This window comes from Neospora caninum, chromosome VIIb, assembly GCF_000208865.1.
Source record: "Neospora caninum Liverpool complete genome, chromosome VIIb".
NCBI lineage: Eukaryota > Apicomplexa > Conoidasida > Eucoccidiorida > Sarcocystidae > Neospora > Neospora caninum.
The window spans coordinates 1,954,027-1,981,761 of NC_018394.1; the positions used below are offsets into that span (position 1 = coordinate 1,954,027).

Genomic DNA, 27,735 nt, shown 5'->3' on the forward strand with positions numbered 1-27,735 from the left:
CCCAAATCCAGGTGTACATACACTGCACACCTGCGCCCTCCTCTGCTCGCCGCCAGGGAGATCGAGGGGGGTGAGACACATCATTCTCTCCGTGTTTCTCGGGACTTTCCAGGAAGCTGTCTCTTTCATGCTTCTCTCACTTCCTCTGTGTAATTCTGCAAATTTCTGGCGGCTACTTTTCCGTGCCTCTTTCCCTCGACTTGTGCCTCAAACCCCCCACTCGCGCCGCGTCGCTCCGCGGTGTGTCCTGCGGAGCTCCTCGTGTCTCTCTGCCCGCCGGGAAAAGCAGCACACCGGTTTTCGCTTCGAAAACGGCAGGGACCTGGCGCCCCGGAGAGTCTCCTCTCTTTCCTTCCGAGAAACGCGAGGGCGAAGAGCGTCTTTGTATCCTCTCTTCATGCGTCGAAACACGGAGACGTGGCACATCTTGACTCGGGCATCTTCGACAACGCGAGGCTGCTTGAGAATCGGCATCGCTCTTCTCCAGTAATTCTTCCGCGTTTTTTTCGCTCTTCGTTTTGAGGCTTTCGAAGGTTTCAGAAACTCAAGAGAGCCGTGCACACTTAATGGGCGTCAGACGAGCGCTCTCTCTCCCCGCCTTCCTCTTTTTTCATTTTTCTCTGCAGTCCCCGCTGCTCCCCGGAAGTTGCCCCCCCGTTCTGTGTCGAGAGACGGGAGACACACAGCAGGGAAAGAAGAGCCAAAGCGCCTGCGCTGTCCTACTGTTTTCTGGCATCTCTGTCTCTGTGCGAACCGGAAAAAACGGAGGAAAGGAGACAACGGAGACATGGTGCAGCAGGCAGACGCCCCTCTCCCTCATGACGCCTCCGTGGCGGATAAGGACCTTCTCTTCTACTATGGTGAGTTAGAATGTGGAGAGAGAACGCACGCTCCTCTCGCTTTTCTCGAGGCGACTTTTCTGCATTTTTTGGCCTGTCCTTGGCCGTGACTGCTTCCGATCTCCTTTCTTTCACGCCCTCTTTAACCCCGCTTGCCTGTTTCCCGTGCTGTTGTTTCCTTTTCTCTCTTCCACCGCTCTCTCCTCCCTGTCCCTCTCACTGTGTGCCTGTGGTCTCTTCTCTGTCAATGGATTCCGCGCCTTCCTCCTCTTGTCTTGGTTCGGGTTCTCTCCCGTTTCATCAAAGCCGCTTCAGCCGTCTTTCTTCGTTTCCGAGTTCCTCTTCTCTCTGGACGTTCACTGCTTCTCATCCAGCTTTCGTGTCTCCGTTGTTTCCGGTCGTCGTCTCGCCGTCTTCGGTTCCGCCTCTGCGTCCCCCCAAAGGTGGCTGCTGTGGGTATATACCGCTCTCCCTGGCACTCGCTCTTCTTCTCTTGTTCGTCTTTCGGTCTGTCGCCGCTGCTTTTTAGAGCGCGCCTGTCTTCTTCCTGCCTTTCGTAGTCTCTCAAAGCAAAACCCTCATCCTCTCTGTCATCTCTCGTCTTCTGCATGTGCCGCCGGTTCCTGTCATCTTCTCCGCAGCGTTTTCTTCTCTGTTCCTTTTCGCCCGTGTGCTATCCCTCGCTCCCCTTTTCCGCGCTGTCATTCGGACTTCTTCGGGTGTATGTACACTCCGTGCAGACAAGCTGTTTCCGTTTGGCGAGCTGTCTAAATGGCTAACCTACAAGAATTCTCCTCACCTCCCAGAGAGCGAGGCGAACGACCCGCTCTTCTTCGCCAAGAGAGAAGTTTGCTTCACCTGTCGGAAGCCTGGCGGCGTCGACAATGCAGACGAATTCTTCCTTAGATGGCAGGTCCGTGGTGTACATACAGCCCCCGAAGAAACGAAAGCAAAGGCGGGCACGGATGAAAAACCGAACCGCTCGCTCGCTTTTCCCTTGTGTGCTCTATGCCACAGTTGCGGGCTGGACGCTTTCGGAGAACGAGCAAGGAGCAGGAAAGAAACGCAGTGTTTCTGTGTTTCGTGCAAACCGGGTTTCGTCGCCCCCCTTCAGTCCCGAGTCAGCCTCTACTGCCTCTACTATCGTCGCTCAAGGTCTCCTCTTTGCCTGTTTTCTGCATTCAGTCTTTCAGGACCGTCGAGGAGATGAAAGAGAGACTGAAAGATATGTCTTCACTCGTCTGCTTCAAATTCGATTTCGGAGCTGTCTACTCCCTCCCCGTCTCGGAAAAAGATTCTTTCCACACAGCATTCAAACCCGAACAGAAGGTGAGCTAGTAATTTTCCCCCGTCTTTTTTCCCGTCTTTTCGTCTTTTTCTCCTTCCGTTTCCTCTGGTTCTTCTTTCTTTTTGGTCTCCGTTCTTTTCCTCGTGTTCTTTCTGTTCCTCTCCGCGCCGCTGCGTTATCCCCCTGCTCCTTCATGTAGCACTTCACGGTTTCACTTTCTCGGCCTCGTGGTCTTCTGGTCCTCTTTCCGTTCTCTCGTCCTATATGTGTCGGAAGACTTTCAAGGCACATTCTCCACTTTTCCTCTGCGAGACCTCTCGCCCGCCTTCTTCGATCGTCGCTGCTCCATAGTTCCGATATCTGAAAATTCGTCACTGGAGACGTAAATGTCTGAGGCTGAGGCTGCAGCTGCTCGTCTTTTTCATCTTCTTCCTTTCTCACTTCCGTTTCTTCTTTCTCTCGTTCGGGACTGCCTTGTTGGGCATCGAAGAGAGAAACAGGAACGCCCAGACCGTCCGCCACGTCACAGGAAGGCCATCTACATCACGGCGAACCTTTTGGTTTCTCGTTTTCACGTAACCTGCCAGAAATGGCGAGTCGAATGAGAGAAGGCAGATCGTTTACACGAAAAAAAGTGCGTTTTTATTTGACAGGAACTCGTCTTCGATATTGATATGAACGACTACGATGACATTCGGACGTGCTGCACAGACAAACGCGTTTGCCAAAAGTGCTGGTGAGGTTCAAAGAGAAGGCACGAAAAAAGGCGACCGGGCCGAACATTCGCAATCATCAGAAAATGTCGAGGCGAGACAAACGCAACAGTCACATGCAGACTCGTGTATACATCTGTCACTTAAATTTGATATATATATATATATATATGTATATTTGTAGAGTTAAGTGTAGATGTGCCGTCGTAACTATGTAAGCCACAAGGATACTCTCCACACGCATAACTTTACATATATGGAGCTAGGCAGCTATGACAGACCTCGTGTTTTGGGTCTTTTCTTTGCTTCTTTTGCTTCCGAAATCCGTCGCTCCTCTTTGCACCGTCGTTGTCTTCCTCGCCCTTGGAACATGCGCCTGGGTAGGCAGCGCTCCTGCGTTCCGTCTGTCACTTCATCTTCTTCCACGTGTTTCATTTTTCCCTTTTCTGTTTCTTTTGTGTTTTTCAGGGCCTTTCTGGAAGTCGCGATGTCCCTGCTTGACTCGGCGCTCCGCGAGGATTTTGGATTCGAAAATATTCTCTGGGTTTACTCTGGGCGCAGAGGCGTTCACTGCTGGGTACGGTGCCAGGAGAGGAAGAGCCGAGCGCGAAGAAGCGCGAAGCAAGTTGTTTCGCACGGAGAGATTGGCTGTCCTCTTCTTTTCACGACTCAGGGCGTGCAATACCGATCAGATACCAAAACTGAAAAGCTAGCCACGCTGTTGGACATTATAAAAAGGAATTCGGTTTCCACAAACGACCGGTTCCGAGGAGATACCAGATGGACATTCTGGTGCAGGTGGTGCGTGCGTCTGTTTTTCCTCGATCCAAGTTCGATGGTGTGATGGGGTGGTCTCGAGAACACAAAAAGGAGGAATTCCCGCAGTTCAGAAGTCTGCCAGTAAAGGCTAAACCGGCTGCTCTGTTTTCATCTGCGGGCGTTTCCGACTGTCAAAGACTTCTCACGAAAAAGTGTGACCGAAAGGTGTCCCTTCTTCGTTTCCCGGAACGCGCGTGCGCCCTCCCAGGGTGGCTCCCAAAAGAGAAAAAGAACGCGAGACGGATGCGAGCACGGCTTTGCCTTTTCAGGTGTGCGACTCATCGGCCCGACTGCTCCCGAGCGACGGCCGAGCGCAGCTGTGCGAGTATCTGAACTTGTGCACGGTAAGAAGGCCGAAAAAGTAGAGCAGGAAACGAGAGACGGGAAGAAGGAAGAAAAGAAAAGGAGCGACGTAGAGAAGGGAAGGGTGGAAGAAAGGAAAGGACGGAAGGAAGGGGGGAAAGAAGGACAGGAGAGACGGAGCACAGAGAGAGGCCAGAGAAGAAGGAAACCGAAAAAGAGTCGAAAAGAAACGAGAGAATGAAGGGGGAGAATATGGCTGTGCGTTGCCTAGAGCATGCGGTTCTTTGTCTTTGTTTCCTGCGTCTCCAAGGGCTCCGATCAACAAATGAAAAAAGTGATGCTGCGAGGCGGTCGGGTGCAACCCTATTTTGTCGAGTACGTCCTCGGCCCCTTCCGCCCCATACACCAGGACTTATGCGTAGATACATAAACGTACACGTAAACATATATAACTATATATATATATATATATCAATATATGATTGGGCATGTATTGACGTACATTCATGTGTGTTTGTATATTTAAGTCAGTCTATCGCGGCGGTTGCGTATGGGCAGTTGTCTTTAATGTGCCGAGACTTCTTTTTCACTGTGCTTTCTCTGCTCCAAAAGGCGTCGGTTCTCTCTCCTGGGCTTTTGTGAAAGGCACTCGTAGCAGAAAGCCCCATCGCTTCTACACCGTGCAACTACTTTCTCGCAACAGCGTTGATCTCCCTCTCAGACACCCTCTCTTCTGACTCTTTCTGTCCCGCATATACACATTTATATATATATATATATATGAGTGTATACATATATAAGTGTCAGTATATGCATATGTGTGTATGTGAATGTATGCATGCGTGTATTTTTTTTCCGAGGTGTTGCGGTTCGCTGTCGTCCGCTGCTTGGAGGGAGATGCATTTGTTTTTTCCGTGGTTTGTTCTTGGTGTTCAGCCGTGCATTTTGCTTGGCGTATCGGCGCTTTCAGCGCCTGTTGGAGGAGCAGGATTTCTTTGCGAGCGATTCACCGCATCTCCCTGCATCCGGGGAGTTCCAAGACAGCACTGCGCCTCAGTTCCACTACCAGAAGCTGCTGAACTACCTCCCAGACTTCGCTGCCGAAACGAGCGGTTCTTCACGTTCGTGGAAGGGGACCGCAAAGAGCGAACGGCGAGAAGGCGCTCGCGGAGCGCCGGCGGGGGCGTCGAGCGGCGCGTTTGCGGTGGCGAAGCCGCACATGTCTGCCTGGGTCAAGAAACGCGTGAGCGAACGGAGACGGTTTTCTTCCGAGGAGCTCTTCAACGAGTTGTGCGCCGTCGCAGGCTGCCCGCGCCCTCGTGACTTCTCCGGAGATGTCGAGGACGTCAAACAAATCCCCTCCTTCATCAAGGAAATCGTTCTCGCGTACTCCTATCCCAGGCTCGATATCAATGTCAGGTGAGGACGGAAAAGAAAAAGAAGCGAGAGGGGAGACGAGAGGGGAGAGAGGAGAGAGGAGAGAGAGGGAAGGGCGGAGGCAGAAGGGGAGAACCAAGAGATTTGAAAAGGAAAAGAGAAGAAGCGAGATGTACGGGAAGATAGAGTGTCCTTTGAACTCTCTTCTTGTTTTGGTGGCTTTCGTTTTTCAGCAAGGATATCGGGCATCTTCTCAAGTCGCCGTTCTGCATCCACCATAGCACAGGTGAGGCTGCATTTTTGTCTGTTTCCCCTGTTTGTCGCTCTTGTTTTTTTACTCCCCGCTTCCGCTTTCCTTCTCATCGTTTTCGCTTCCCCCTCGTCTGTCTCGCTCAGCTACAGACGGCGCAGTTTTTTCTTTCCTTGTTCGGCCTACACCTCGCCTGGTGTCTCTCCGTTTCCTCTTTTTGCGCCGCGCACGCCTTCAGTCTGCTCTTTCTTTCTCATCGCCGTGCACAATTTCCTTTTTTCTCGTCCTTTTCTCTCGGATTTTCTTCTCTGTCAGGGCGGGTGTGCGTCCCACTCGACGTGGAGTCTGACGCAGGGCGGGGTTCTGGAACCCGGCAGCGGTTTGATCCTGCGCGAGTTCCAACGTTGAGTGAGTTCGAAAGAAGAAAGAATCAATCGCGAAGTGCCAAGCAGGCATGCCACGAAAGCAAAACGGGAAAGGTCAAGGCGAAAGCGCGACAAACAGACGCCAGACGTGCTTTCCCCTCGGAGAGGAAAAAAGAGAACTAGAAAAGGAAGAGAGAGAAGGAAGAGAGAAAAGCGAAGTCTATTTCGTTCTTGGTAGAGAACTCCGAGGGGATCGCGAGAGGTGCGAAAGAGAGTTTTGAAAAAGGACGTCTGAAGTTATGTGCGAAGACATTCTTCGTCTTCTTTCTTCCATTCCCTCCTGCTCGGTTTTCGATTCCGAGTATCAGCCTTCGGGTTTTCAGTCCCAGGGAGGCGATTCCGTGGTGCGACCCGCGTCTGTTTACTGGAAAGGCCCCAACTGAGCACGAGGTGAAACGCCGACTTTCGGTCCGAGTTCTTCCATGTTCCTTGCATTTTGTTACCTTTTTTCAGCCTTGCTGCGTCGCCAGTTCGACGACCCGGCGCGCGCGCACTTGCCGCCGCATCAGCGAACCTCCCTCGCACCTTACCTCGATTTCTTTCGGGATCAATTCCTTCACAGTCTCCTAAAAAACGTTACAGAAGAAATGAAATGTAAGTCGCGCGTCGCGCCAAAGAGAAACGTGAGAAACGCTTTTGCGGAAGAAACCCGAATGTATCTACACCTAAAGCAGAAAGCCAGAAAGCAGCCGATCGATATCGAAAGGAGACGAGGAAGAAACAGAGAGAAAGAGCTGAGAATAGAGCGGAGGTGGCTCTTCTCCGATCTGCGTATTTATATGTTTACGTAAACGTCTGTACTCCTATCTATGCATACACATCTACATATATATATATATATATATATACATATATATATATATATACATATATATATATATATATACATATTCTAGTATGTGCGGTTTACGAATGCCTTCAGAAAGGTGCAGTTTTGTCTTTTTTGGGGTGTACCTGCAGATGTGAAGAAGCTGCTCGAAGGCGTCGACGCGCGGGTTAAACCGGAGGCGTGTTTTTGAGGACGCGAAGGGAGAAGAAGAGGAAGACATGGCGAGGGGAAGAAAAATGTGTAGAGAGAAAACAGAACCGCGTGCAGAACGAAGAGATTGAAACGCGAAAGAAGGGAAACCATTAAGGCTGCGATGAAACGCACGAGAGCGGGTGCACGTGTGTGCCAAATCGAAGAGAACATGATCAAAGAGGAATGAGAAAGATATGAGAAGTGTTGGCCGAGATCTGAAGCCCAGGAGATTCTCGTCGCTATCACTGTTTTGCTGAGTTTGCTTTCTTTGCCATCTTCATTCGACACTTGATTTCCTGACGCTTCTCCTCACTATACTCTCCGACTCCTTCCGTTCAACGTATTTCTGCTTCCAACTAGCGTTTTCTTCAGGTTTTATTTTCTCGCGTGCTTTGTCAACGGGTTTCCACTTTTTTGTAGCAATAATCCTTGCCTTGCCGATGAGTCCCAACTTTTTCAATGTCAATCTTTATTCTCAACCCTTACCAAGCTTCCTCTGAGCTCCGCCTGGTAACGTTCTGACCTTCAATCAATATTCTACAACTAATATATATATATATATATATGTAGCTGTGTCTCTCGTTACTTCCACAAGAATCGACAGCCTTCAAGATAGAGCCGTCTCCAGTCTTAAAACAGTCGCTTGTTTCCACAAGTCTAGATACGGTAACCTAGCTTCTTTGATCGCTGTGCACACACCGGTCTCACAGTACTGTTCGCCGTGTTTCTCCCGATTCTCCTGGGTACATGACTGTGCGAAAGAAACCTATACAAACTGCGATAGCATATCCGTCGTCCTTTTCGCCCAGTCTTTTTGTCGCCAAGATGGATTTATTCTCTCCCATTCTGTCAGGGCTCTGTTTGCACCGTCTCTTCTCCCACTGGTCTCTGTTGCGTTGTTGGACCACTCGGAGTGTCGGACAGGAAATGCGAAAAAGAGAGAAGTCTCTTCTGAGGGAAGAGGAAATTTTTTCACAAGAGAACTTCGTGACGCGCAAAGCAACGCTCCGCTCTCACGCCACTGTCGAAGCGCCAAGAAAAAGATTTCGATGTCTCTCGATATTCGAAGCCGAAAACCAGGCCAAAGACCACCTTCTCTGACCTTGTTTCCCGCGCCGTTCGACAAGTCAAGACAACTTCACTGCATGTCACTGCACACTTTCTACGTTTTGTACATCCGCATATATACACATGTATACGCGTATGTAGATGCACATCCACGTATATATATATATATATATATAACGGAGATGAATGCGTTTAAGTGGTTGAAACGAGTTACACGTTTTGGAAGGCAGAGTGGAAATTACAGCGCATGCACACACGAGAGTTTGGCGAGTTAATCGCGTGTAGATATCCATGAAAATTGGTACTTTGGAGAGTCGTGTTCCTGGACTTGGAACTGAATCGCTTTTCTCACTTCCGAGCTCGCATGCGTACCGTGCAGCAGCTACTCAGGCAACGCTCGATCTGTGTCTACACATGGATGCAGGTAAACATGTGAGGATAAATACACGGACCTTTTCGTACAGCGCTGAAGAGCCCGTACAGGTTGTTGCAAGTAAACAGAACAAGCAACCTTCAGAAGAGCGCTTAAAAAGAAGCCTTTGAAGAGAGGAAGAGGAGAGAGGAAACGAGGAAAAGATAAACAGACACTGCAGACAGAGGCTAAACCGCAACGGAGGGCTGTCTTGAGCTTTCAATACAGGCTCGTCTGCTTCATAATCGCAAAAAACTCCTCTTGACTAACTGAAAACACAACACAGAACAACACAGGTTCGTCAAGGGAGACTACAACCACAGACACACTGGGGAATCATTCGACATCCACACAGGGTAGTATAAATATGCCTTTTTACATTTGAGTGTACGACTAGCCGCAATTCGAGCCTTAAGGAAGTCCATTTTCGCTTCTCTGCTCGTCTTCCAACAACCCCGAGATCTCGACTGCGTTTAGGCACGCTGACACCCATATAAGGAGAGTGGGAGGAGGGGTGGGGGGGGGGAGGGTGAAGACACAATGCGATATCAGCAGGGAGAGAACGATGGAGACGAACGCACACAGAGACGGATAAAGGAGAAAGCAGTTGTAGCTATATATACATGAAGATAAACACATATATCCATATACCTAGGTAAAGACATGTATACATATATAGGTAGGTAGATCTTGTGCGTAGATGCTTGAAAAAAAATGCGCAGGCATTTGCGTGACAAGGTAGTATGCATTTGACGTGCTGTGGCAAACGGGAAAAATAAAAGAACGGAATGGGGCATCTGCAGATGTTTTCCGTGTGAAAGACACGAGAGGAAGAGAAAGATAGACGCAGGAAGGAAGAGAAAGAGAAGCTACGGAAGCGCGAGGCCGGCACATGAAGGAAGAGAAAGACAGACGCAGGAAGGAAGAGAACGAGAGTCGCAGGAAGGAAGAGAACGAGAGTCGCAGGAAGGAAGAGAACGAAAGCCGCAGGAAGGAAGAAAACGAGAGTCGCAGGAAGAGAGGAAACGGAACGTACTTTCGCCGTCACAGTCCCGGTCGAATTCATCAATCATTGCTTGAAGTTCATCGTCGGAGAGATTTTCGCCCTAAACCAAAAAAGGGGGAAACGCACCGACGAAGGAAAGACAAGTAAAAGGGACTCACACGAGCCTCTCCTCGCCAGGCGCAGCAACTCGAAAAAGGAAGAGACGTGAAACCAAAGCAAGAGAGGAAGCAAAGGAATACGTAGCAGCATAAGAGCCAGAAAAGGAAAAGAGAAAGGAGGCAGGTACCGAACAGAGAAGAAACACGAAGGAAGAAGCGGACGCAGAGACAGAGGCGAGGAAGGACACCAAGCAGAACAAACAGAGGAGCGCACCCCAACAGAAAGAAGGCAGCCTAGAGAAAAAGCGCGTTCGGGTTGTGCGTTTCTCCCCGTGGGGCTGCGCGAAGCCGCGTTCGCTGCGCCTCGGATGAAAGGGGAACTCAGCGAAAGATACTTCAGACGGTGCGAAAGCGGCGAACTGTAAGAAAGAGTGTGCATCTCACCAGTTCCCGCGCAACTCTTCGCAGATTTTTCAGGGATATTTTCCCGGTATCATCGTCGTCGAAGAGCTTGAAGGCCTTCGCCATCTCCTCGGCAGGGTCACGCTCAAGGATTTTCTGCGTCACTGCAGTCGAAGAGAAAAAAAACAGAACCACTACTCCCCCCTCTCTCCTTTGTACCTCCGTCGGAGGAACCACAAACTCTTCTTTTAGCTGTTCCCTTTCTCTCTTGGTGACAACGCGGTGGCGTACACGCAGGAAACCCGCCGAACGATTTCAAGAGGCCGAGCACGGTCGAAAAAGAAGGGATGCAAGTCTATCTGTGCATTTACTCACTTTTCATGTCGACACACAAGACGTGTGCGCAAGAAAACTCGCAGCGACAAAGACAAACATATATAAAGGCAAACATACATATACACGTATATATAAATGTGCACAGGGAGGTGTGCATCAGGCACTGAACTGGAGTGAGAGAGGAAAGCTGTTTGAGATGTGTTTTTAGCCCACTGATTTCCAGGAAGTCGCTGTAATCGATTTGCCCCGTGTTCTGTTTGTCGTATTCTCTCATCAGCTCCAGCACTTCGGCCTTCTTGACTTCAAAGCCGAGAGCACGCATGGCAACCTGCGAGGAAAGAGACAGATTTAAACTGCGTACAACTCATAAGCAAAAACACAGAAAATCTAGAAAACTACATAGAAAGACAGACACACAGACAAATATATATATATATATATATATATATATATATATATGCAGAGGTTAATGTGCTGACGCAAAGGTAGATAGAATCATAAAATGCCCCGAATACATATATATATATATATATATAGATATATGCAGAGGTTATTATGCTGACACAAAGGTAGCTAGAATCATAAAATGCATCCGAACATATATATGTATATATATATATATATATATATATGCAGATGTCAATATGCTGACACAAAGATAGATAGAATCATAAAATGCATCCGAATATATATATATATATATAGACATACATGTATATATAAAGACAGATGGAGGAGAAGTGCCGCAACAGGCGGCACTTACCCCCCCCCCCCTCCCCCACCCCCACCATATTCTCCGACGTTTCAGGTTGTGATGTGCCTATACATACATATATGGGAACAAGGACTGTGCATGATTTGGTAGTGTGAGGTTTGAGAGAGATACCTTGAGTTCGTGGTAGTCGATCCGCCCGGTTTTGTCTGTGTCGAAGAGGTCGAACGCTTCCTTTACTTCCATTTTTTGTTCTTCTCTCAGTTCCTGTCGAGCGCCTCGTCGGCGTCCCGCGGCTCCTGAGGCGGCGGAGGCAGCTCCAGTCGCGCTTGCGGATCCGCGGTAAGAGAGAGACGAAGCGGAGCCTTCGGCGAGAGCGCCGATTCCAGGCTTCCTGGACAGCATCTTTCCAAAGAAAAGGAGAAATGAAAGAGAGGAGGGCGAGGGAGAAGGCGGCGAGAGGCGCTTTCTAAGAAGGGGAAAGAGGCAGTCTCGAAGAGGAAGAATCTGCGAGAAAGGGGAGAAGTTTAAGAGCCCGTAAAAACAAGGAGAGACAAAGACAAAAGAGGATTGCTGGAGACAGGAAAAAACGAGGGGAACTCTGCCAACACAAAGACGAGGCGAAAATGTGGCGTTGAAGCCTCTAGGGCCGTTTCGACAAGAATCGGGAAAAACGAAGGGGAAGGCGCGCGCGAGAGGAGGCTGCGATGCTACAAAGAGAGAGGACACACACAAAACAGGAAACCTTGCAAGGGCGTCCTTCCTCGCTGGCGAGTCTCCAGCCGGACAGAATGTCGGTGACCAGAGAGACGCAAACAGATTGGAGACGCGAGAAAAAAGCAAGGGGCGACGACACACGGCACCGTTGCAGGACGGAGTCGGTCGCGGACACTCAACCGTGAAGAAGTTTGCAGAGAGCAGGACAGCACAGAATTCGATCAATCTCGGAAGCACAAGGAGATAGCAGAGTTAGAGAGCGACGGTGAAGAACGAGGGGCGCCGAGAAAAGGAAAAAGCAAGTCCTGAGAGTACGGTTTCGGTTAGGCGGTGTGACCAGGAAGAGGCAGACTTCTCAGGTGCTTTTTCGGGTGTATGTACACCCGAGTCGAGAGATCTTTTTGGAGCGGTCCGAGGCGCGGGCACGTTTTCGGGAGAGAAGGCTCTCAGGTCTCCTCTCCAAAGGGACGAGCAAGACAGAATTCTCGCAGCTTAAAACGGATTTTTCCAGAGGAAGCAGCCGAGCAGCTGTCAGTCAACCTGAGCATCGGGGGTCTCCTCCCCAGGACACGTGCGCGAGGAGAGGCACTTTGCACGAAGATTCCGGAAAAGCGCTCGGGAGATATCCCGCCAGTGTCTTTTGTTCTGGGCAGGTGGACACGGGATTCCGCACGCTGCAGAGAAAGGAAGCATCGACAGTGGCGTGGTCTTCGAGAGCCTTTCCGCACGCCTTGGAGGAACGCGTCTTTGTGAACTGTCTGTTAACTAAACCGATTGCTGGGGAAAAAATCTCTTGTAAAAGTTCTCGACCGACACGGCGCAGCCTCTCTCTCACCCGGAGAACAGCGCTGGGGAAGTGTGTGCACATCTGCCGGGAAAAGGCGCACGAGAGCCAGAGGAGCCGCGCTGAACGGGTCTTCGACTTGTCTCAGGAAGAGCTTTTCGTCGAGACACACAGCCGTTTCCTCCTCTCGAGAAAAAAAGGCAGAGGCTGGGGGCAAAGAGAAAAGAGAGAGAAAACACAGAGAAGAGAAAGACAAGACACCGGCCTTAAGGGAGAGAAACGAGCCCAGGGAAAACGCGAGAGTCTCGGCAGCGATGAAGGCAGGCTCGAGGCCGTCTCTCGCGCGCGAGTGTAACAGAGGGAGAGTTTTTGCGCGCCGCCCTTGCGTGTGTTCCTGCGCATGCAAATCGTCTACTTTTTCTACATATCTCAGAAGAGAGAAAGGGAAATGCCAAATTAAAACCCTGTGCAGCCAAGCGCATTTTTCCAAGACCCGCAAAGAAGTTGCGAGTGGATCTCGTCGAGAGAAACAGAGACCTACGTCTCTCTCCATGGAGAGATCGTGTATGTGTCTGCTCCACCGCACATGCATGTATGTAGGTCTAGTTGTGTATTCGTCGATTCTGCAGGCGGTTCGTATGCTTTTCTCTGTTTCTAGGTCGAGCCTTCTAGGCGATGGTGAATCTGAGAAAAGCGACGGGTATGGTCGGAGTGGAAGACAAAACGCTGCCTCGTCGCCTCCGTTTGGAATCGAGTAGAGTGCCTCCTCAACGTTTTAGAGAGCTTTCCAGGAAAAGTCAATCAGATTTCCTGTGTTTGTCCTTCCTCACGTCTTCGTTGTCGCGTCTGAAAAGGGTCCGAAGCAAGGACGCCTCTCTGAGCGGCATGTGATTGACGCTGCCTTTCCCCTCTTCCCTCGGCGGCTGTCTCTGTCTCCGGAGAGACGCAGTGTCTCTCGTCTGCACTCTGAGCAAGATCGCCGCCTCTTCCTGGCGAAAATTTCCCCCAGAAATCCTCCTTCAACGCGCAGAGCGACGAATGCACTGTTATAAACAAGAATGGGAAGAACAAAGGCGAGATATGCATAGAGAGCGCAGGGATTGACAGGGGAGAGGAGACACTCCAGAAGACTGGGTGCGTGAGAAGAAAACCCGAATGAACAAGCGAAGATGAATCTGGAACCTCTGTCTGTCTCCGCCTTCTTCCTTTTGCTGTCGTGAGCCGTCTTTGCAGCTTCGCGAAACAGAGCTTTTCTTTCCTTCTCTCACCGCCGCCAGGGCCGCTGTCCGTCTCCCTTCCACAAGAACAGCTTTTTCCTCGTTTCTGTCGCGCGGGCTCTCCGAGGTGGAGCGCAGGAGGCAGAGCAAGCGCGTCTGAAGACGCGCTAAAAGACAAAATATTGAAACGGTTGGAGAACTCTCAAAGAGAATCGGAAGGAAACGCGGAGAGACGGCGAGGCGCCCACCCCTGTTGTCCCGTCGTCGCGCGGCTCAGATCGCGGGCACAGAGAACGCAGTTTTTTTACTGGACATTTCCCAGAAAGAGAAATCTCGCAGAGAGATTTTCCAGCGGTTTCAATGGCGCTGTTTCTCTCGCGCGCCTGTCTCACCCCCCCCAAGACTCCACGGTAAGGCCTGCCGAAATCAATGATCACGTGCGTACACGGAAACGCTGATAGAGCGACGAAAGAAAGGAAAAGCAGAGCGGGGCGAGCGAAAGGCGCACGGGCGGGAGGGGGAGAGGCGGAAACTGGAGAGAGGAGGGTGACGCTGCACGCAGAAGGCTTCGAACCTCGTTTTTTGCGCAGCTCTCTGGACACTTTTACACTTCTTTTGCGGCCGTTTCTGTCGCCGCGACGAGGCCAGGGACACCGGGGAACGCTTCCTGCAAGGAAGGCAGATGTTCCGACGGGAGTGTGTGCGTGCACAAAAAGAAGGAAAGGCTCTTTTTCGACGGGAGCCTTCGTGCGGATGGGGAGCGTCTTTTCCTTGGTCGATTGCACGACTCCTCGTCCTGCCTCTTTCCGTTTTTTGTTGCCTTTTTGCGGTGTCTCTGCCTGGGTTTCCCGTTCTGGCCGCGTCTCGCTCTCGTGCTTGAGACGGCGAAATGCTGCTGGGGTTGCTGCGCCTGTGCAGGAATGTTTTCTTTCCGTGGCAAGTCTTCAGCGTGCATCGCACTGGTGCTTTCCTCGAGCGCCGGCGCATCGCTCTTAAAGTTCCAGTCAACCTGACCAAGTTCGAAATTCAGAGCTACTTGGAAAAGATCTATGGCGCTCGCGTCCTCAAAGTGTCGACACTGATCGTCGTGCCTAGACGGCGCCGAGACATCTTCGGCCCTCGGCCTTCCAGTGAGTCGTGGAGAGAGAAGAAGAAACAGGAGGCAAGTGCGAAAGAGAAGGCGAGGAAGGAGATGAAAATGAGAAACAAAGGAACGACTCGAAAGCGAGAAAGAAGAGATGGCGGGTTACAAGCGGCACAAACGGGCGCGGATGTACTCCAGACAAATGGCGAGCAGTTAAGGAGAGCCCGCATTTCCGGCTCATTTTTCCTTTTCTGTTTCCTTTCCGTCTCCTTTCTTCTTTCTCTCAGACGAGGGGTTTGCCCACCGTTTTTGACTCGGGCCTCGACCTGCCCCGCTGTTTCCGCATAAACGGTTCCTCCTGCGTTGTCGTCCCCGCGGTGGCATCTCTCTAAGTCTCTGTCAGGCTCAGTCTCGTCGCTTCATCTTTGCTTTTTGTCCCCGTTTCCTTCGCTTTTCAGTGCGCTACTACCGAGTAGGCAGCACCTTCAAAAAGGCGATCGTGACGCTCGAGGACGGCGTGCCTGACGCAGTCAAGATGCTTCGCTCCTCGATCGAGCTGGCGAAGAACCCGGATATCACCAAGCACAATTTAACTTACTCCGGTCGTGTGCGGGAATTCAAACCCCCCAGTCAGGCGCAGCGCTGGGAGATGGGCGAATCCAAGTACGCGTGGCGCTTGCCGCTCCCCAATTTGCTCGCCGGTGAGTCCAGAAGAAACCCCAGTCTTTCGCGATTCGAGACGCGCCGTATCTCGAGCATGGGGAGCTGCGCGTTTTCCTTCGCAACGCATGCAGACGAAGACGCGAGTGCAGCTCTGTCGTGCGTGCAGGAGGTGAATCCTTGTGCAGCGAGTTGTCGTTCTTTCAAAGGGTGAAAGGAGAAGAGCCACAATTAGCTGAGGCCGGTGATCCCCAAGGCCTCTGTGTTCCGCGTGAAAGTGAATGCCGCCAGCTGCTTCACCTGTGAAAAGGAAACAAACTCCGCACGTAGACGAATCTGCATGCCTGTGTCCCTCCATATTTCTCCACAAATGCCCATGCATATCAGCGTATTTAAGTATATATATATATATATATATATATATGATTGCAGAATGGGTGTTGTTAGTCGTCTCCCGGTCGTGCGTTTCCACATTTTCGCTGCTCGAGGTCGCCGGGGCGTCTCTCTTTTCCCTTGGTTTTCCCCCACACACAGTCTCGCTCTTTTTGTCAAGAGCACATTTTTGCGCAGGAGACGATTTGCAGCTGAATCCAGCGTTGCGCATCGACGAGAGTACGACGCAGATGTTTCCTGACTTCTCTAAGCCTTTCTTCCACAACGCGCACTTCAAATTTTCCTGGAAACCGGAAGAAGTTCCCTTCCAGCCGACAGTAAAACTCGACATCACGCCCTGGCGCCGGCGAGTCGAGCGTTTGCAAGGCCAGCCGCCCCCCTCTCTGGGGGATGCGGAAACGGTCGCGTTGCCGAAATTCCAAACGCCCTCAAAGTGATTCCAGAAGCTTAGATCCCTCACTCTCTCGGTTTCTCCAGTCAACAGATTTTCGACTGCTCAGGCATCTGCTGTTGTCTCTCTCCACGCTCCGGCAGATATATATCTACATAGCGGTTGTTTATCTATCCGTGGATGATTAGCCATCCGGTGTGCGTTTCCTCGTCTCACTCTTGTTCAAACTGGTATATATAATGTATAGAGAGACAGCCGTCTTCTGTGTTTTCTTATTCCTCGTGATATAATCTCAGCACACATAGCTATAGATTGGATTTTCTTTTGCTGTTGATCCGTCTTCTTCTCCTACTTATAGAGATGGATCGGCATCGTTCTCGTCTTATTTCTTACATGTGGATGGAGGTCTCTGTATTCTACACAAGGGTTCGATATCACGCTCCTCCTGTGTAGTGCGATACCTTCCTTTCCATCAGTTGGAGGGACACGGGATCTGTTCAGGTAGATGGAGATATCGTTGGATTCTGATGTGGTACCGCGCATGCAGTTCTGTACAGAATTCGCATACGAATATATGTATACATTTGTGTTTCTTGTTGAAAGGTGGAACCCGTTAGACCGTCTGGGCCTTCGAGTAAACGATTGGAGGATTCAAATTTTTTTTCCTCGCTCCGGAATCTTCCGTTTCTAAAGGCATAAATCCCTCGGTCTCCATTCGTCGAATTGCGAGAACGAACGGCAGAACTTGCCCGTGTCGCTCTTGCTCTTGCGTCGAGCAAGCGCACCTTCCTGGTCCGCCCACCCCTTTTTTGCTTTGCCTCGCTCTTCTCTGCCTCCCCTGTCTCTCGTTCTCTGTCTTTCTGTTTCTCTTTTTTTCTGTTTTGCTCTCTTCTTTTTCTCTTTTTTTTTTCTCGGTCCTCTGTGAACGACAACTTCCCGTAACATCGTGTTTCTCAAGGACAGAAATATCGTTTCGATCGTCTCCTCTTCCTTCTCCGGTAGAGCTTAGGCAGCACGACGCGTGGTCTCCTGCAGAAGGACCAGCCTACCGATGTATCCGGGAAAGCTCCAAAAAGCGTACAGACAAAACCTCCGCAATCTACAGCAGTCTCCAGATACATATATATGGGTGTATGGGAAATAAACGAAGCCGTATGGTTGCCAGGAGTGTTTCAGAAAATGTGCTTCAACAGCTTAGACAAGACCCTGGCGAAGTCTTATTTTGTGGCAGTTCGAGTTCTTGTGCGCCTGGATTCTCCTGGAAACTCTCGAACGAGAGAAAAGTGTGCATGCGGTCGTGTCTAGAAGAAAGTCTTCTGTGGGGGCAAGCTTCGTCTCCACTTCCAGATGGTGTCGCCCAAGACTCCCCAGGAACCAGCAAGGGCTGTCGGGCTCTCACGCTCACGCCGCTCCCACTCTGCAGTTGCGGGCCTCTGACCCCACACGCGACAGATACACCTGTCTCCTCGGAAGGAGCCACATGTCTCTCTCGACGGTAGAGACCGCGGGGTCAAGAGTCTCCTGAAAGCCCACGAGGGAAATGCACTACGCCATCTGGGAGAAGCAAAATCTCTCACATGCATCAGCGCAGCTCAAAGAAAACCTGAGAGGTTGGGGATTTGTGTATCCTTTTTTGGCGCGGGAGAGACAAAAATCAGACGCCGTCCGTTTGCGTTTTTCGTCTCCTTTCAAAAAAAAGAAGAATTGGGAGCCGCGTAGATTGGGCCGGGGCAGTTCCCTCCCCCCGTATGCGCTGCATTGGGGACAGAAAACGAGGTTCCTGTCCCTCCCCGGCTACTCTCGGGCCTCTCTTCTCTCTCGGTTGTTCGAGACACTCGGCGCTTGCAAGGACGGCTAGTTGCTGTTTTGCGCGCAGATCTGCTATCTGCGCACAAAAGCTGGTCTTCATTTCCGGAAGGGAAATCCTCGCTCTCATGCCTTTTCCCTCGAAACGCAGAGAGGAACGGGGGGATTAAAAATCAGAGGAGGCAAAAGAAGTTATGAGAACAAGCCTGAAATTCTGCTGTCTGGAGCAAGCAGCGAGTGTGTCTCGTGGGATCCCGATCCGGCTCGCATGCACACAAATCTTGGCGGCTCCTTTTTCGCAGCTGTCGAGAGGAAAAGGGATTTCCGTGGTTCTCTCTTAATGCAAAAAGAGAGGACGGTCCCGCCCTCGGCGAAAAGGAAAGAGATTTTGGCGCCTGTCATCAGTGAAAATCCGTGGAGGCGCTTTCGGCGCCTGGCGCGGTTTTCCCCGCCGTCTGCTCAGTTGGCGTCAGGAGAGAGACACACTCGCAGCTGCGGCTCCAGGAAGGGTGCCTAGCCAACACGATCCGGTTGTTTGGGAACAACTCCCTTTTGTAAGGGTGGTGTGTCGGGAGATCGAGGTTGGAAGGACGCGAGCGTCTCTTGGCCTCGTCTTCCCGCGGTTTTTTGTTTTCTTGTGGGGAGGCCGTGCATCCCGGCGGAAACAGAAGAGAGAACAGATGCTGGTCTTCATCGGGCGCTTTGCTTCCCTCTGAAACTAGAGGACGCGCAAAACCCACGATGCAGAGATCCTCTGGATCCTGACGCGGTACCCTTCTCTCTCATTTTACAAGACAGGCGCGTTCAGGTTGCCACGCCCTCGCGCTCCTCGCCATCATCTGTCTTTCTCCGGTTCTCTGGTCAGGTTCCGCCTTCGTCGCAAAGAGAGGCGAAGGAGACATTGTCTCCCGCTTTTTACGCCGTTCTTTTCTCCTGCGCACGCGCGTCTGCCGAGACTCCAGCTGGCGGTGCTCGCCCCGCAGCCGCCCGACGCTCGGGCGAAAAGAACGGCGTAAACCGGAACCGGAACGCGAGGAAGAAAGAGAGAGGAAGAGAGAGAGAAACAAAGAGGAAGAGAGAGACAGGGAAAGGGAGAGGATGAAGGACAAGGGAGAACGAAAGTCCGGCAGAGGCTCGTGAACGAGGACAAAGGAGGACGAGGCTGTTAAGCTGGCAATAACCCATCACCTCTCTTCATGTCAACCTTCTCCCGCTGTCCCCCTTGATTCTCTGGGTTTTTCTCTTTCCTCTTCTTCGTCCTCCTGTGCTTCCCTTTTTTCTTCTTAATTTTGTGCAGCGCGCATGCATCTCCTCCGTCGGGACGTAACGGCTCCACGATGGCCGAGTCGCCGCAAGCTTCTCCTTCCATCTTGGTCCTCGTCTTCTCGAAAGACCGTGCTGCTCAGCTGTTTCTTTGTCTCCACTCCTTCTTTTCCGCTTGCGGCTTTTTCCGCTCGCCTCACACCCCTCCCGTTTCTCCGGGTGAATCTCAGGCGAGTCGACCGCAGCAACGAGCGCCGTCTCCTTCCAGAGATGTTGGGCTCTCTGTCTCCTCTCCTCCCTCGGCGGCTTCCCCGCCGTCCTCCTCTCCTCTCCTCAGCTCCTCTTCTCTGTCTTCTCCGCGTTCGTCTCCCGTGCCATCGCCTGCGCTCTGCAGTTCGGAGTCTCGAGGCTCCGGCCCCCACGCGCTCGTCGAGGTGGACGTACAGGTGATTTACCGGGCTTCGTCGCCCGAGTTTCAGACCTCTTACCGGCTCGTGGAGGCGCTTCTTTCGCATCTCCTTGGTGTTTCTCAAGACCCGCCGACACGCAGATTTGACTCGAATGCTTCCCTGTCTTGTTCGCTGTCTCGCGTCTCTCCTAGCCGTCCGTCTGCCTCAGTTTTGGAGTCTCTCTCGGAGCCTTCGTGGGACAAACTCGCCAACCCTTCGGCCTCTGAAGAGCCTCCTAACGGTTCGTCCCGGCCGTGCTCCGTTTCTTCTTTTTCGCCAATGGTAGTTTCTTCGCCTCCTCTGTATCGCTTGAATTGTGTCGCATTTCACGCTGAGACTGCCGACGATTCTTCAGTCCCAGCGCCGACGAAAGAAGATGGAAGGGAGGCCCGAGACGGATCTAGAAGGAATCCCCCTCTTTCTCCTTCGTCTTTCCGATCCATTCTATTGCGGTGTCTGACTTCGATCCCAAGTCGGCCGGCCTCTCCTCTCACGCAAATTCCCTCGCATGCGCCATCTTCTGCTCAAGGAAAGGGAATCGGTGCTCATGGACACTTCTCGCCCTCGATCGCTCCGTTAATCCCCCCTTTGTGTCCGCCTGTAGTCAGTCTTGAGGGGAAAAAAGCATTCGCAAATGAGATGACAGCACAGAGCGCTTGCCGCGAAGTGGGTGAAAAAGAGAAAAATCGAACAGGCGCCGCGGAGGCGACGAGTGCGACGCAGAAGGACCGAACTCCGGAACACAGCAACACAGGCTTTCAGCCGGACGCGGTGATCAATTCCAGCTGTATGTACACCCACGTCCTTCTCATGGTGGACGACTGCGTGTGGCTGTATCCGCCTTCTCAGTTACACAGCGGCGAAACTCTAGACATCGCACGAGTTTCCGGTTTGCAAGAATTCGATACACCAATTCCCAAATACGAAACCGGCCCCTCGGAGTCAGCGTTGTCTTCTCTCTCTCCCTCATCCTCTTCGCACTCGCCCTCTTCTTCCTCTTGTTCGCCCTCGTTTTGTCCGAATTTGGCGCCATCCTTTGCCTCATCCCTTCCGTCTGGCTCTTCGTTTCGTCCTTCTTCCACGTCGCCTCCCTTTCCTCCTGTGTCTGAGGCGTCTCGCCTTTCCGGCGCCTCTGGGCCTCCTGTCGTTTCCACTCTCGCCCACGCTGTCCATCTTCTGGACAGTTGCCCCGCTCTTCTCCATGTGTCCCCTCGTCTCCACTTCGGCCTCGACTACTCGCAGCCCTCAGATTCGGTTCTTGCGCTCCCCTCCGCGGCGGTGCTATCTCCACTGTCTCCGCTGTTTCCGCCCTGGCGTCTCCTTCCTGCTTCCCCCGTGGAGAGAGACACGGTCAGAGGCGAGACACCGGCACGAGAAAACCAGCCTAGGAAGCGCCGCAGAGACGCGATCTCAGGCACACCTGGACAGGGCTCAAGCGAGACCGAAGGACAAAAGAACAAAGAAGAGGAAGAAGGGGAGGGAGACAGAGAAGAGAAAGAAGAAGAGGGGGAAGAGGGGGAAGAGGGGGAAGAGGGGGAGGGAGACAGAGAAGAGAAAGAAGAAGAGGGGGAAGAGGGGGAAGGAGGCCGAAACGGAGTCGGGGGATCGGATGGTGGACGTGAAGGCGGAGCTCGGAACGGAGAAGAAACTAGGAGCGGCCGAGAACGCAAACTTGAAAAGAACCAAGAGAGAGACAGAGATGAATTGACGAAAGGGTACAAACTGGAAAGAGAAGCGGAATTCCACAGAGGACACACAGTCCACACGGACGAGGCACAAAGGACGAAACGGTGGAGACGATCTACACGAGATCGCGAAAATCCGAGCGACCGGGTCTCTGCGATGAAGAAGCAAAAACTACAAAGAACCCAATGCGGAAAGATGAGCGCGGAAGACACCGGATCGTGCTCGATCGAAGCTGATTGCTCCCGGTGTGTCGACAGTCGCTCGCCGACAAGCTCACAACGCAGATGCGCGGAAACCGGAAGCGAACCCCTCGAATTGCCATTATTCTTAGCCGTCGAAAGGTATGTTCGCAATCTCCGCCAATGCCGCTTTTTCACAAATATACATGCATCCATTCTTCCTCCCTCTCTTTTCCCATTTGTCTCCCCTGTTCGTCTCGCTCCCCCTCTCTTGGGGAAGCAAGCATCCACCAGGACAGACACGGATATTCTCCGGCCCGTTTATTTATTTATGTTTCTAAACAGATAGATAGATATACGTATACATCCATGTATACGTATGCATGTATACGTATTCCTATATATATATATATATATACATACATATATACACGTATATATATTCCGTATATATGCGTGTATATATCTGTATGTTTAGATATATGTATATATGGGGGAATATATTTGGACGACTGGATGTTTTTCTGCGAGTGCTGGGGAGCGTATCTTCGGGCGTCTTGTGTTTTTGCTCCAGAAAGAGATGCCAAGGAGACTTTGAGATGGCCCTTGATCTCAGCTGCACACTGTACCGGCAAGCCGATTTGGTTCTTCTCCTCCAGGTGAATGGTCTCCCTGTCTCTCCCTTTCCTTCCTTCGCTCGTCGAACCAAGATCCACGCTTCTCTTGGGTGTTTCGACCGTAACCGTTTGTTGCACACACCGCGCGCCTCTCCAAATCTGCAACGCGAACGCAAAACGATATTGGCGCTCACCTCTTTCCTGTACATACACCGGAACGAATACGGCACTCGCGATGCATGCTACTTCGTATCGGGATCAACACATACCCAGATGAATCTCCCAACTTCTCTGTATACTTATATGTCTATGTATTCACATATAGACATATAACCGCACCTATATATATATATATATATATATATATATATATGAGTATGTGTTGATGCATGTAGGCGAGGGGACGTGGCACGGTCGCCTTTTGTTGGGGTCTGTCTTCTTTCGATTCTTCCGTGGTTTGCACGTCAGTGTGTATTTGGTGTGTCGAGGGGTGGATCTGGGTACACCTGCACGTCGCAGCGTATGTACAGCACGCAAGGTACAGGTTAGGCGCGGTGTGCGGAGGCGAGCTTCATTGCCTCCGCGAATGCGTTTCTTTCTCAGACGCTTTTGAAGGTGGAGCCTGACAGCTTGTGTCATCCGAATCGTCTCGAAGTGGCGGGTGAGGCGAGCGCCGAGTATTTTGTTTCCTTCTTTCCTTTGTTTACGGCGCACGAGACAAATATGGGAACAAGGGGAGACAAGTGCGAAGAGACAGCGATGACTCTGTCGGTCTGTGGAAAAGCATTGCGAATGGATTCAGTTCTCTTGTGTTGCCCCCTCGCTCCTAGCCGCTGTTCCTTTTGTTCGCTGTTCGACTCCGCCAACTTTTCATGCGCGTCCCGGTCCTCTTGCCTCTGTGTCATGGTCCACTCTGTTATCGTTGTCAGCCTTATCTTTTGCTGCCGTCTCGTCTTCCTTCGTCGATTCCTTTTTCCCTTCCTTCCCCATCTCTCTCTTTCGTTTTTCTTCTCTTTCTTCTTCTTCTCTTCCTTCTTCTTCTCTTCCTTCCCCATCTCTCTCTTTCGTTTTTCTTCTCTTTCTTCTTCTTCTCTTCCTTCTTCTTCTCTCCGTTCCTACCTTTGTTTTCTTGTTTCTGCGTCGCTATGCCCAGGCAACCGGCATTTCGAGAGAAGCAGACTGCCGAGCGGTTCCTGCTCCTTGAGCGCTCTGCGGCCTCTCATCGCTTTTCCTCTCCACCCTCGAGCCGTCGTCTTGACAGTAGGTTACTCTGCACTGATGTCCCTCGTGTGCATCTGTCTCTGAAGCTGAGGAAGTCTCGACTGAAAAGCGGAAGTGAAGCGCGTCCGTATCTGACTGAACTTCGCCGACACAAAAGGGACACGCCCATCGCAGCCCACACAAGCATCCTCGACGGCGTCGCAAACTGCCGCTCTTCCCCTCTCTGGCCTTTGCGTTTTCCTCGCTTCATGTTTCCCATGCAAGAGGCAAGACACCCTCTGTCCGGGGAACTTGTGGGTTGTTTTTGTGCGAGGGTGTTTCCCATCTCATTTTTGGTCAGCGTGAACCTTCCTTGACGTTTTCCTCGTCTCCGTACTCATTTCGTCTGAACTTCGACATAGGCGGTTTTTAGAGATATTCAAACAGATCCACAGTATCAACTCCCGAGAGGAGTTGACCCCGCGAAGAAAACGTGCGCTCACACGCAGGCACACAGAGCCCACGCTGCAGTCCCCTCTGACGCTTCGTGTTCACTCTCCCTTTTCTGTCCGAAGGCGTCTCCAGTCCGTCTCCTTTCTCTTTCCGCGAAGTGGGCTTCGTGCTCTGGACCGAAGGGGGTGTTTGGAAGCGAGTCAGAACGGCTGCTTCAGAGACATCAAAGAGACGAGAGAACCACTGTTTTCTCTGAAACCCGCCTTCTCGAAACGGAAAACCCGCCTCTCTCTTTACGCTTCGCACGCATTATCTGAAACCGCGGAGACCCGGTGCGTCTCTGCCGCCACTACACCTCTCCCGGGGCTTCGAAGCGCGTTTTTGTTTCGCAGATCAACCGCGTTCAGCGCGTCTATTCGAACCCCGTCTACCTCGCGCCTTCTCCCACTACGCGCTCCAAAGTCCGCGGAGGCAACGCCCGCGCAGGAGACGCCTGGAGCTGCGCGTCACTGGACGTGTACTTTCGGAGAGGCGTCGAAATGTGGCGACCCAGGCTCTCGCAATGGCCACGCGCGAGGGCGCATGAGAGCGAACGCGCGACAGAAAAACAGGAACCGAGTCGCGCCGTACCGCTCGAAAGTCTCTTCCCGTTCTCTTTGCCAACAGCGCCGAGATTCCCCTACGAAATGGAAGGCTGTTGCTTCCCCAGTGTCCACGTCCCTCCGCCGCCTCTTCTCTCTCCCGTGTGCACCATTCAAGCCTCGCCTTCGCCTGGCCTTGCCGACGCAGGCGCGTTGCCTGAAGCACCATCGGTTTCCTTCGCCCCTGCTGCTATTCGTTCTTCGCCTCCTCGCTTGCCGACCGTGACGTGGCTGATTCCAGTCCACAACGGAGCAAAGACAATTGGCTCTGCTGTGAGAAGTGCGTGCATGCAAACCCACTGTCCCCCAGGTATGACCCGTCCCTGTCTCTCTGTCTCTCTCTCTCTTCCGCTCTCTTCAGCTCTCTTCCGCTCTCTTCCGCTCTCTTCCACTCTCTTCCTCTCTCTCGCTTTTCCAGTTGCAAGCGCAGCTTGTCCCTCCATGAGTTGCGTGCATCTCCAAGGGTGACCGGAGCCTCGCGCGCTCCCACTAGTCGTCCATCCTGGTTTTCCATGACGCATGCAGTTGTTTCCTTTTTGTCGAGCCTCTCTCGCACGCGTCGTCTTTAGTTTTTCCTGGGCTCTTGCGTTCTCTTCGTCCACTAGTCCGGAGCGAGTTGTTTTCTCTGTCTCTCCTTCCAGTTCTTCTTTCTCCTTCCGCTTCTCCAAAAGAAGGATGTGCAAACGCTTTCAGAGAGCAACTGAAACTAGACTCAAATGTGTGGCATACGTCTTTACCTCCTAGATATCCTGCACACATCCACAAGGTCTGCAGCGTTTCTTGTGCTAAACATCGCACCTGAATCTATCGAGCCCCACGATTCAAATTCAGCGCAAAACGTCGAAGCTCGCCTCGCGAGTCGCCTGCGCTTCTTTTGACTCAACTTGCGTCTCTGCGCCTCTCAACTTCCGCCCCATTTAGGCTTTTTCGACATTGTAGTTGTCGACGATGGATCGTCGGACGAGACGGTCTCTGTCCTCCTTCGCAGCAGCCGAAGCGAGGCCTGTCAGCAGAGCGCGAGGACTGAGAGATCGGCAACTGGCGAAAAAAGACAAGAGGAACAGGAAAGAGTCATTTCAACGGAAATCCCCGTCCCAGGATCAGCTGCTGTCCCTCTTCGGATCGTCTCTCTCCCCACACAACAAGGTAGCTTTCTACTCACGTCGCTGTCGCCACCGGGTTCTCAAGATATTCATATATATATATATATATATATATATATATATATACATTGATATAGATGTATGTATGAAGTTGAGGATATCTCCACGTCTTCAAGCGCCACGCGACAGGAGGGCACAACATATATATGTATCTTGTGTCCAATGTGCATATGCGCGTTCTTATATATAGGTAGATGAAGCAATTTGGAAACGGAGACGAAACTTGAGTGTTCATGCAGAGAGGGTGATGCGTGCCTCGATTGTATCGATGGATGTGTTTCAGGAGTTGGTGGAGCTCTGCGGCGCGGTCTGCGCTTTTGCCGAGGAGAATTTGTGGCCCGACTTGACGCAGATGACATCGCTCATCCCCACCGACTCGTCACGCAAGTGAGTGATATTCGCTGTTTTCTCTCTTTGTCGCCGGTGCCCTCTGTATCTCCTCTTTCTTCTCTCCTGGTCATCCCGTCCCTGTCTCCCTGTGTCCTCCACAATCTGTTTCTACCATTCGTTCTTTATCCTTTTTCCCTCTTCTTCGGTCCTCTTCGTCGCTTCTTGCTGTGTTTCTTTCTCGTCGACATCTTTGCTTTGCCTTGTTTCGCGGGTTTCCTGCGTTTCCTCTCCAATTGTTTCTCCCCCGCATCTCCAACACTCGAGAGCTGCCCCCTTTCAACGCGTCAATCCAACGCGCTGCGCGGAACAGATACACGGCAAAAAACTCTTTCATCTCTCTCGCCCGTCTCTCCTCGTCTGTGCGTTTTCCAGGTTGTCTCCGTGTGTCTCCCTCGGTTCGTCTCAGCCTTTCTCTCAAGCTGTTCCTCGCGACTGTGAACCTGTCCTTCCCTGCAGGTGTCTTTCATGCGGAAACACCCGAACGTGGCCGTGTGTGGCTCTGCCTTCGCCACTTTCAAATCTCCGCAAATCTCCTCTCTATCCCATTTCTTTCCTTCGTCAGTCTTTTCCTTTGTCTCGCCTGCCTCCTGTTCCTCGCATCCGTCTACCTCCTGCTCATCTTCATCTTCGTCGTCCTCTCTTCCCTCTTCTTCCTCTCTTCCCTCTTCTTCCTCTCTTCCCTCTTCTTCCTCTCCCCTCTCTTCTTCCTCTCCTCTCTCTTCTTCGTCTCCTCTCTCAGCTGCCTGTTCCTCTGGCGTAGTCGGTGCTGCGTCAGCGTTTCGGGCGCACCGCATGCCGTCCCATCCTCTTCTAGTTCGGTGAGCCTTCCGCAGATTTATCCACTTTTTCCAGTTTTCCCTGGCGCCATCTCTTTCTCTTGTGTAGACTCTCGAGGCCTTGCCACCCTTTTACCAGGGCGGCCTCCCTGCTGAGTGTGCGTAGTCGAAGCAAGTGGAAGCGGCTCTGCAGCCTTCTCCTTGGCTTCGGCTCTCGCACCCCCGACTCCACAACCCACCCAAGGATTCGTTTTCAAGGACTAAAACGCATGCCGTCCACATGTCATCCCCACACAGCACACCCATGTCTAAACATGTGCTGGCTTTTGTGTAGGTTCGCTCCCTGCGTGTATGTCGAGGTGTTCACACGGTGCGTGCATTTGAATTCGCAGCAGCCTCTGTTCGCAAACTAGTGTGCGGAAACAGTTGTTCACCTTCTGAAGAAGTGCAGATAGGGCGTTTGTTGCGTGGACGCCTGGTACGAATTTTTACCAGAGCCTCCTTCTCGTTGCCGCTAAAACCTGCTCACTTCCTGTTTCTGGTTCGTTTGCCTCCTCGTCGCCCGCGTCAGGCATCCGCACGCGAGTCTCTTTCTCCCGTATCCAGCCGTGTGCCGTCTTCATCGGCACCGCGAGCGGTGTTAAACGTAATTCCAACCCTACCTGCTGGTTTGTTAGTATTTTCGTCATCCCTTATTACACGAGGTTTACTCTCTGACATTCGAGCCTCACACAGCGGTAGCCGCGTCTCTAGTCTACTCAGAAAGCGAACTGTCTCATTCTGTTCGCGAGTTCTTT

At 51.9% G+C, this 27,735-nt stretch overlaps 3 protein-coding genes across 3 annotated transcripts; 2 read left to right on the plus strand and 1 right to left on the minus strand.

The window, feature by feature from the left end:
* Positions 1–787: 787 nt before the first annotated feature.
* Positions 788–7,033, plus strand: NCLIV_026380 (putative DNA primase small subunit; the record flags this gene model as incomplete). Its single annotated transcript, XM_003882832.1, has 12 exons — positions 788–860; positions 1,580–1,752; positions 2,025–2,168; positions 2,781–2,863; positions 3,309–3,417; positions 3,929–4,003; positions 4,273–4,337; positions 4,899–5,381; positions 5,573–5,625; positions 5,905–5,997; positions 6,468–6,608; positions 6,975–7,033. 12 exons carry the CDS (start codon positions 788–790, stop codon positions 7,031–7,033), a joined length of 1,551 nt encoding a protein of 516 aa, XP_003882881.1.
* Positions 7,034–8,734: 1,701 nt separating this feature from the next.
* On the minus strand, positions 8,735–11,474 carry NCLIV_026390 (putative centrin; the record flags this gene model as incomplete). Its single annotated transcript, XM_003882833.1, has 5 exons — positions 8,735–8,784; positions 9,552–9,621; positions 10,064–10,185; positions 10,571–10,685; positions 11,244–11,474. The coding sequence occupies 5 exons, from the start codon at positions 11,472–11,474 to the stop codon at positions 8,735–8,737; spliced, it is 588 nt and encodes a 195-aa protein (XP_003882882.1).
* A 2,673-nt stretch (positions 11,475–14,147) lies between these two features.
* Positions 14,148–26,159, plus strand: NCLIV_026400 (putative ribosomal protein L23; the record flags this gene model as incomplete). Its single annotated transcript, XM_003882834.1, has 11 exons — positions 14,148–14,197; positions 14,706–14,917; positions 15,330–15,572; positions 16,102–16,357; positions 19,419–20,074; positions 20,438–21,764; positions 22,273–22,357; positions 22,919–22,976; positions 23,469–23,575; positions 24,361–24,889; positions 26,056–26,159. Coding segments are annotated over 11 exons (3,627 nt in total), but the record flags the coding sequence as incomplete, so codon positions are not given.
* Between the last annotated feature and the right edge of the window lie 1,576 nt (positions 26,160–27,735).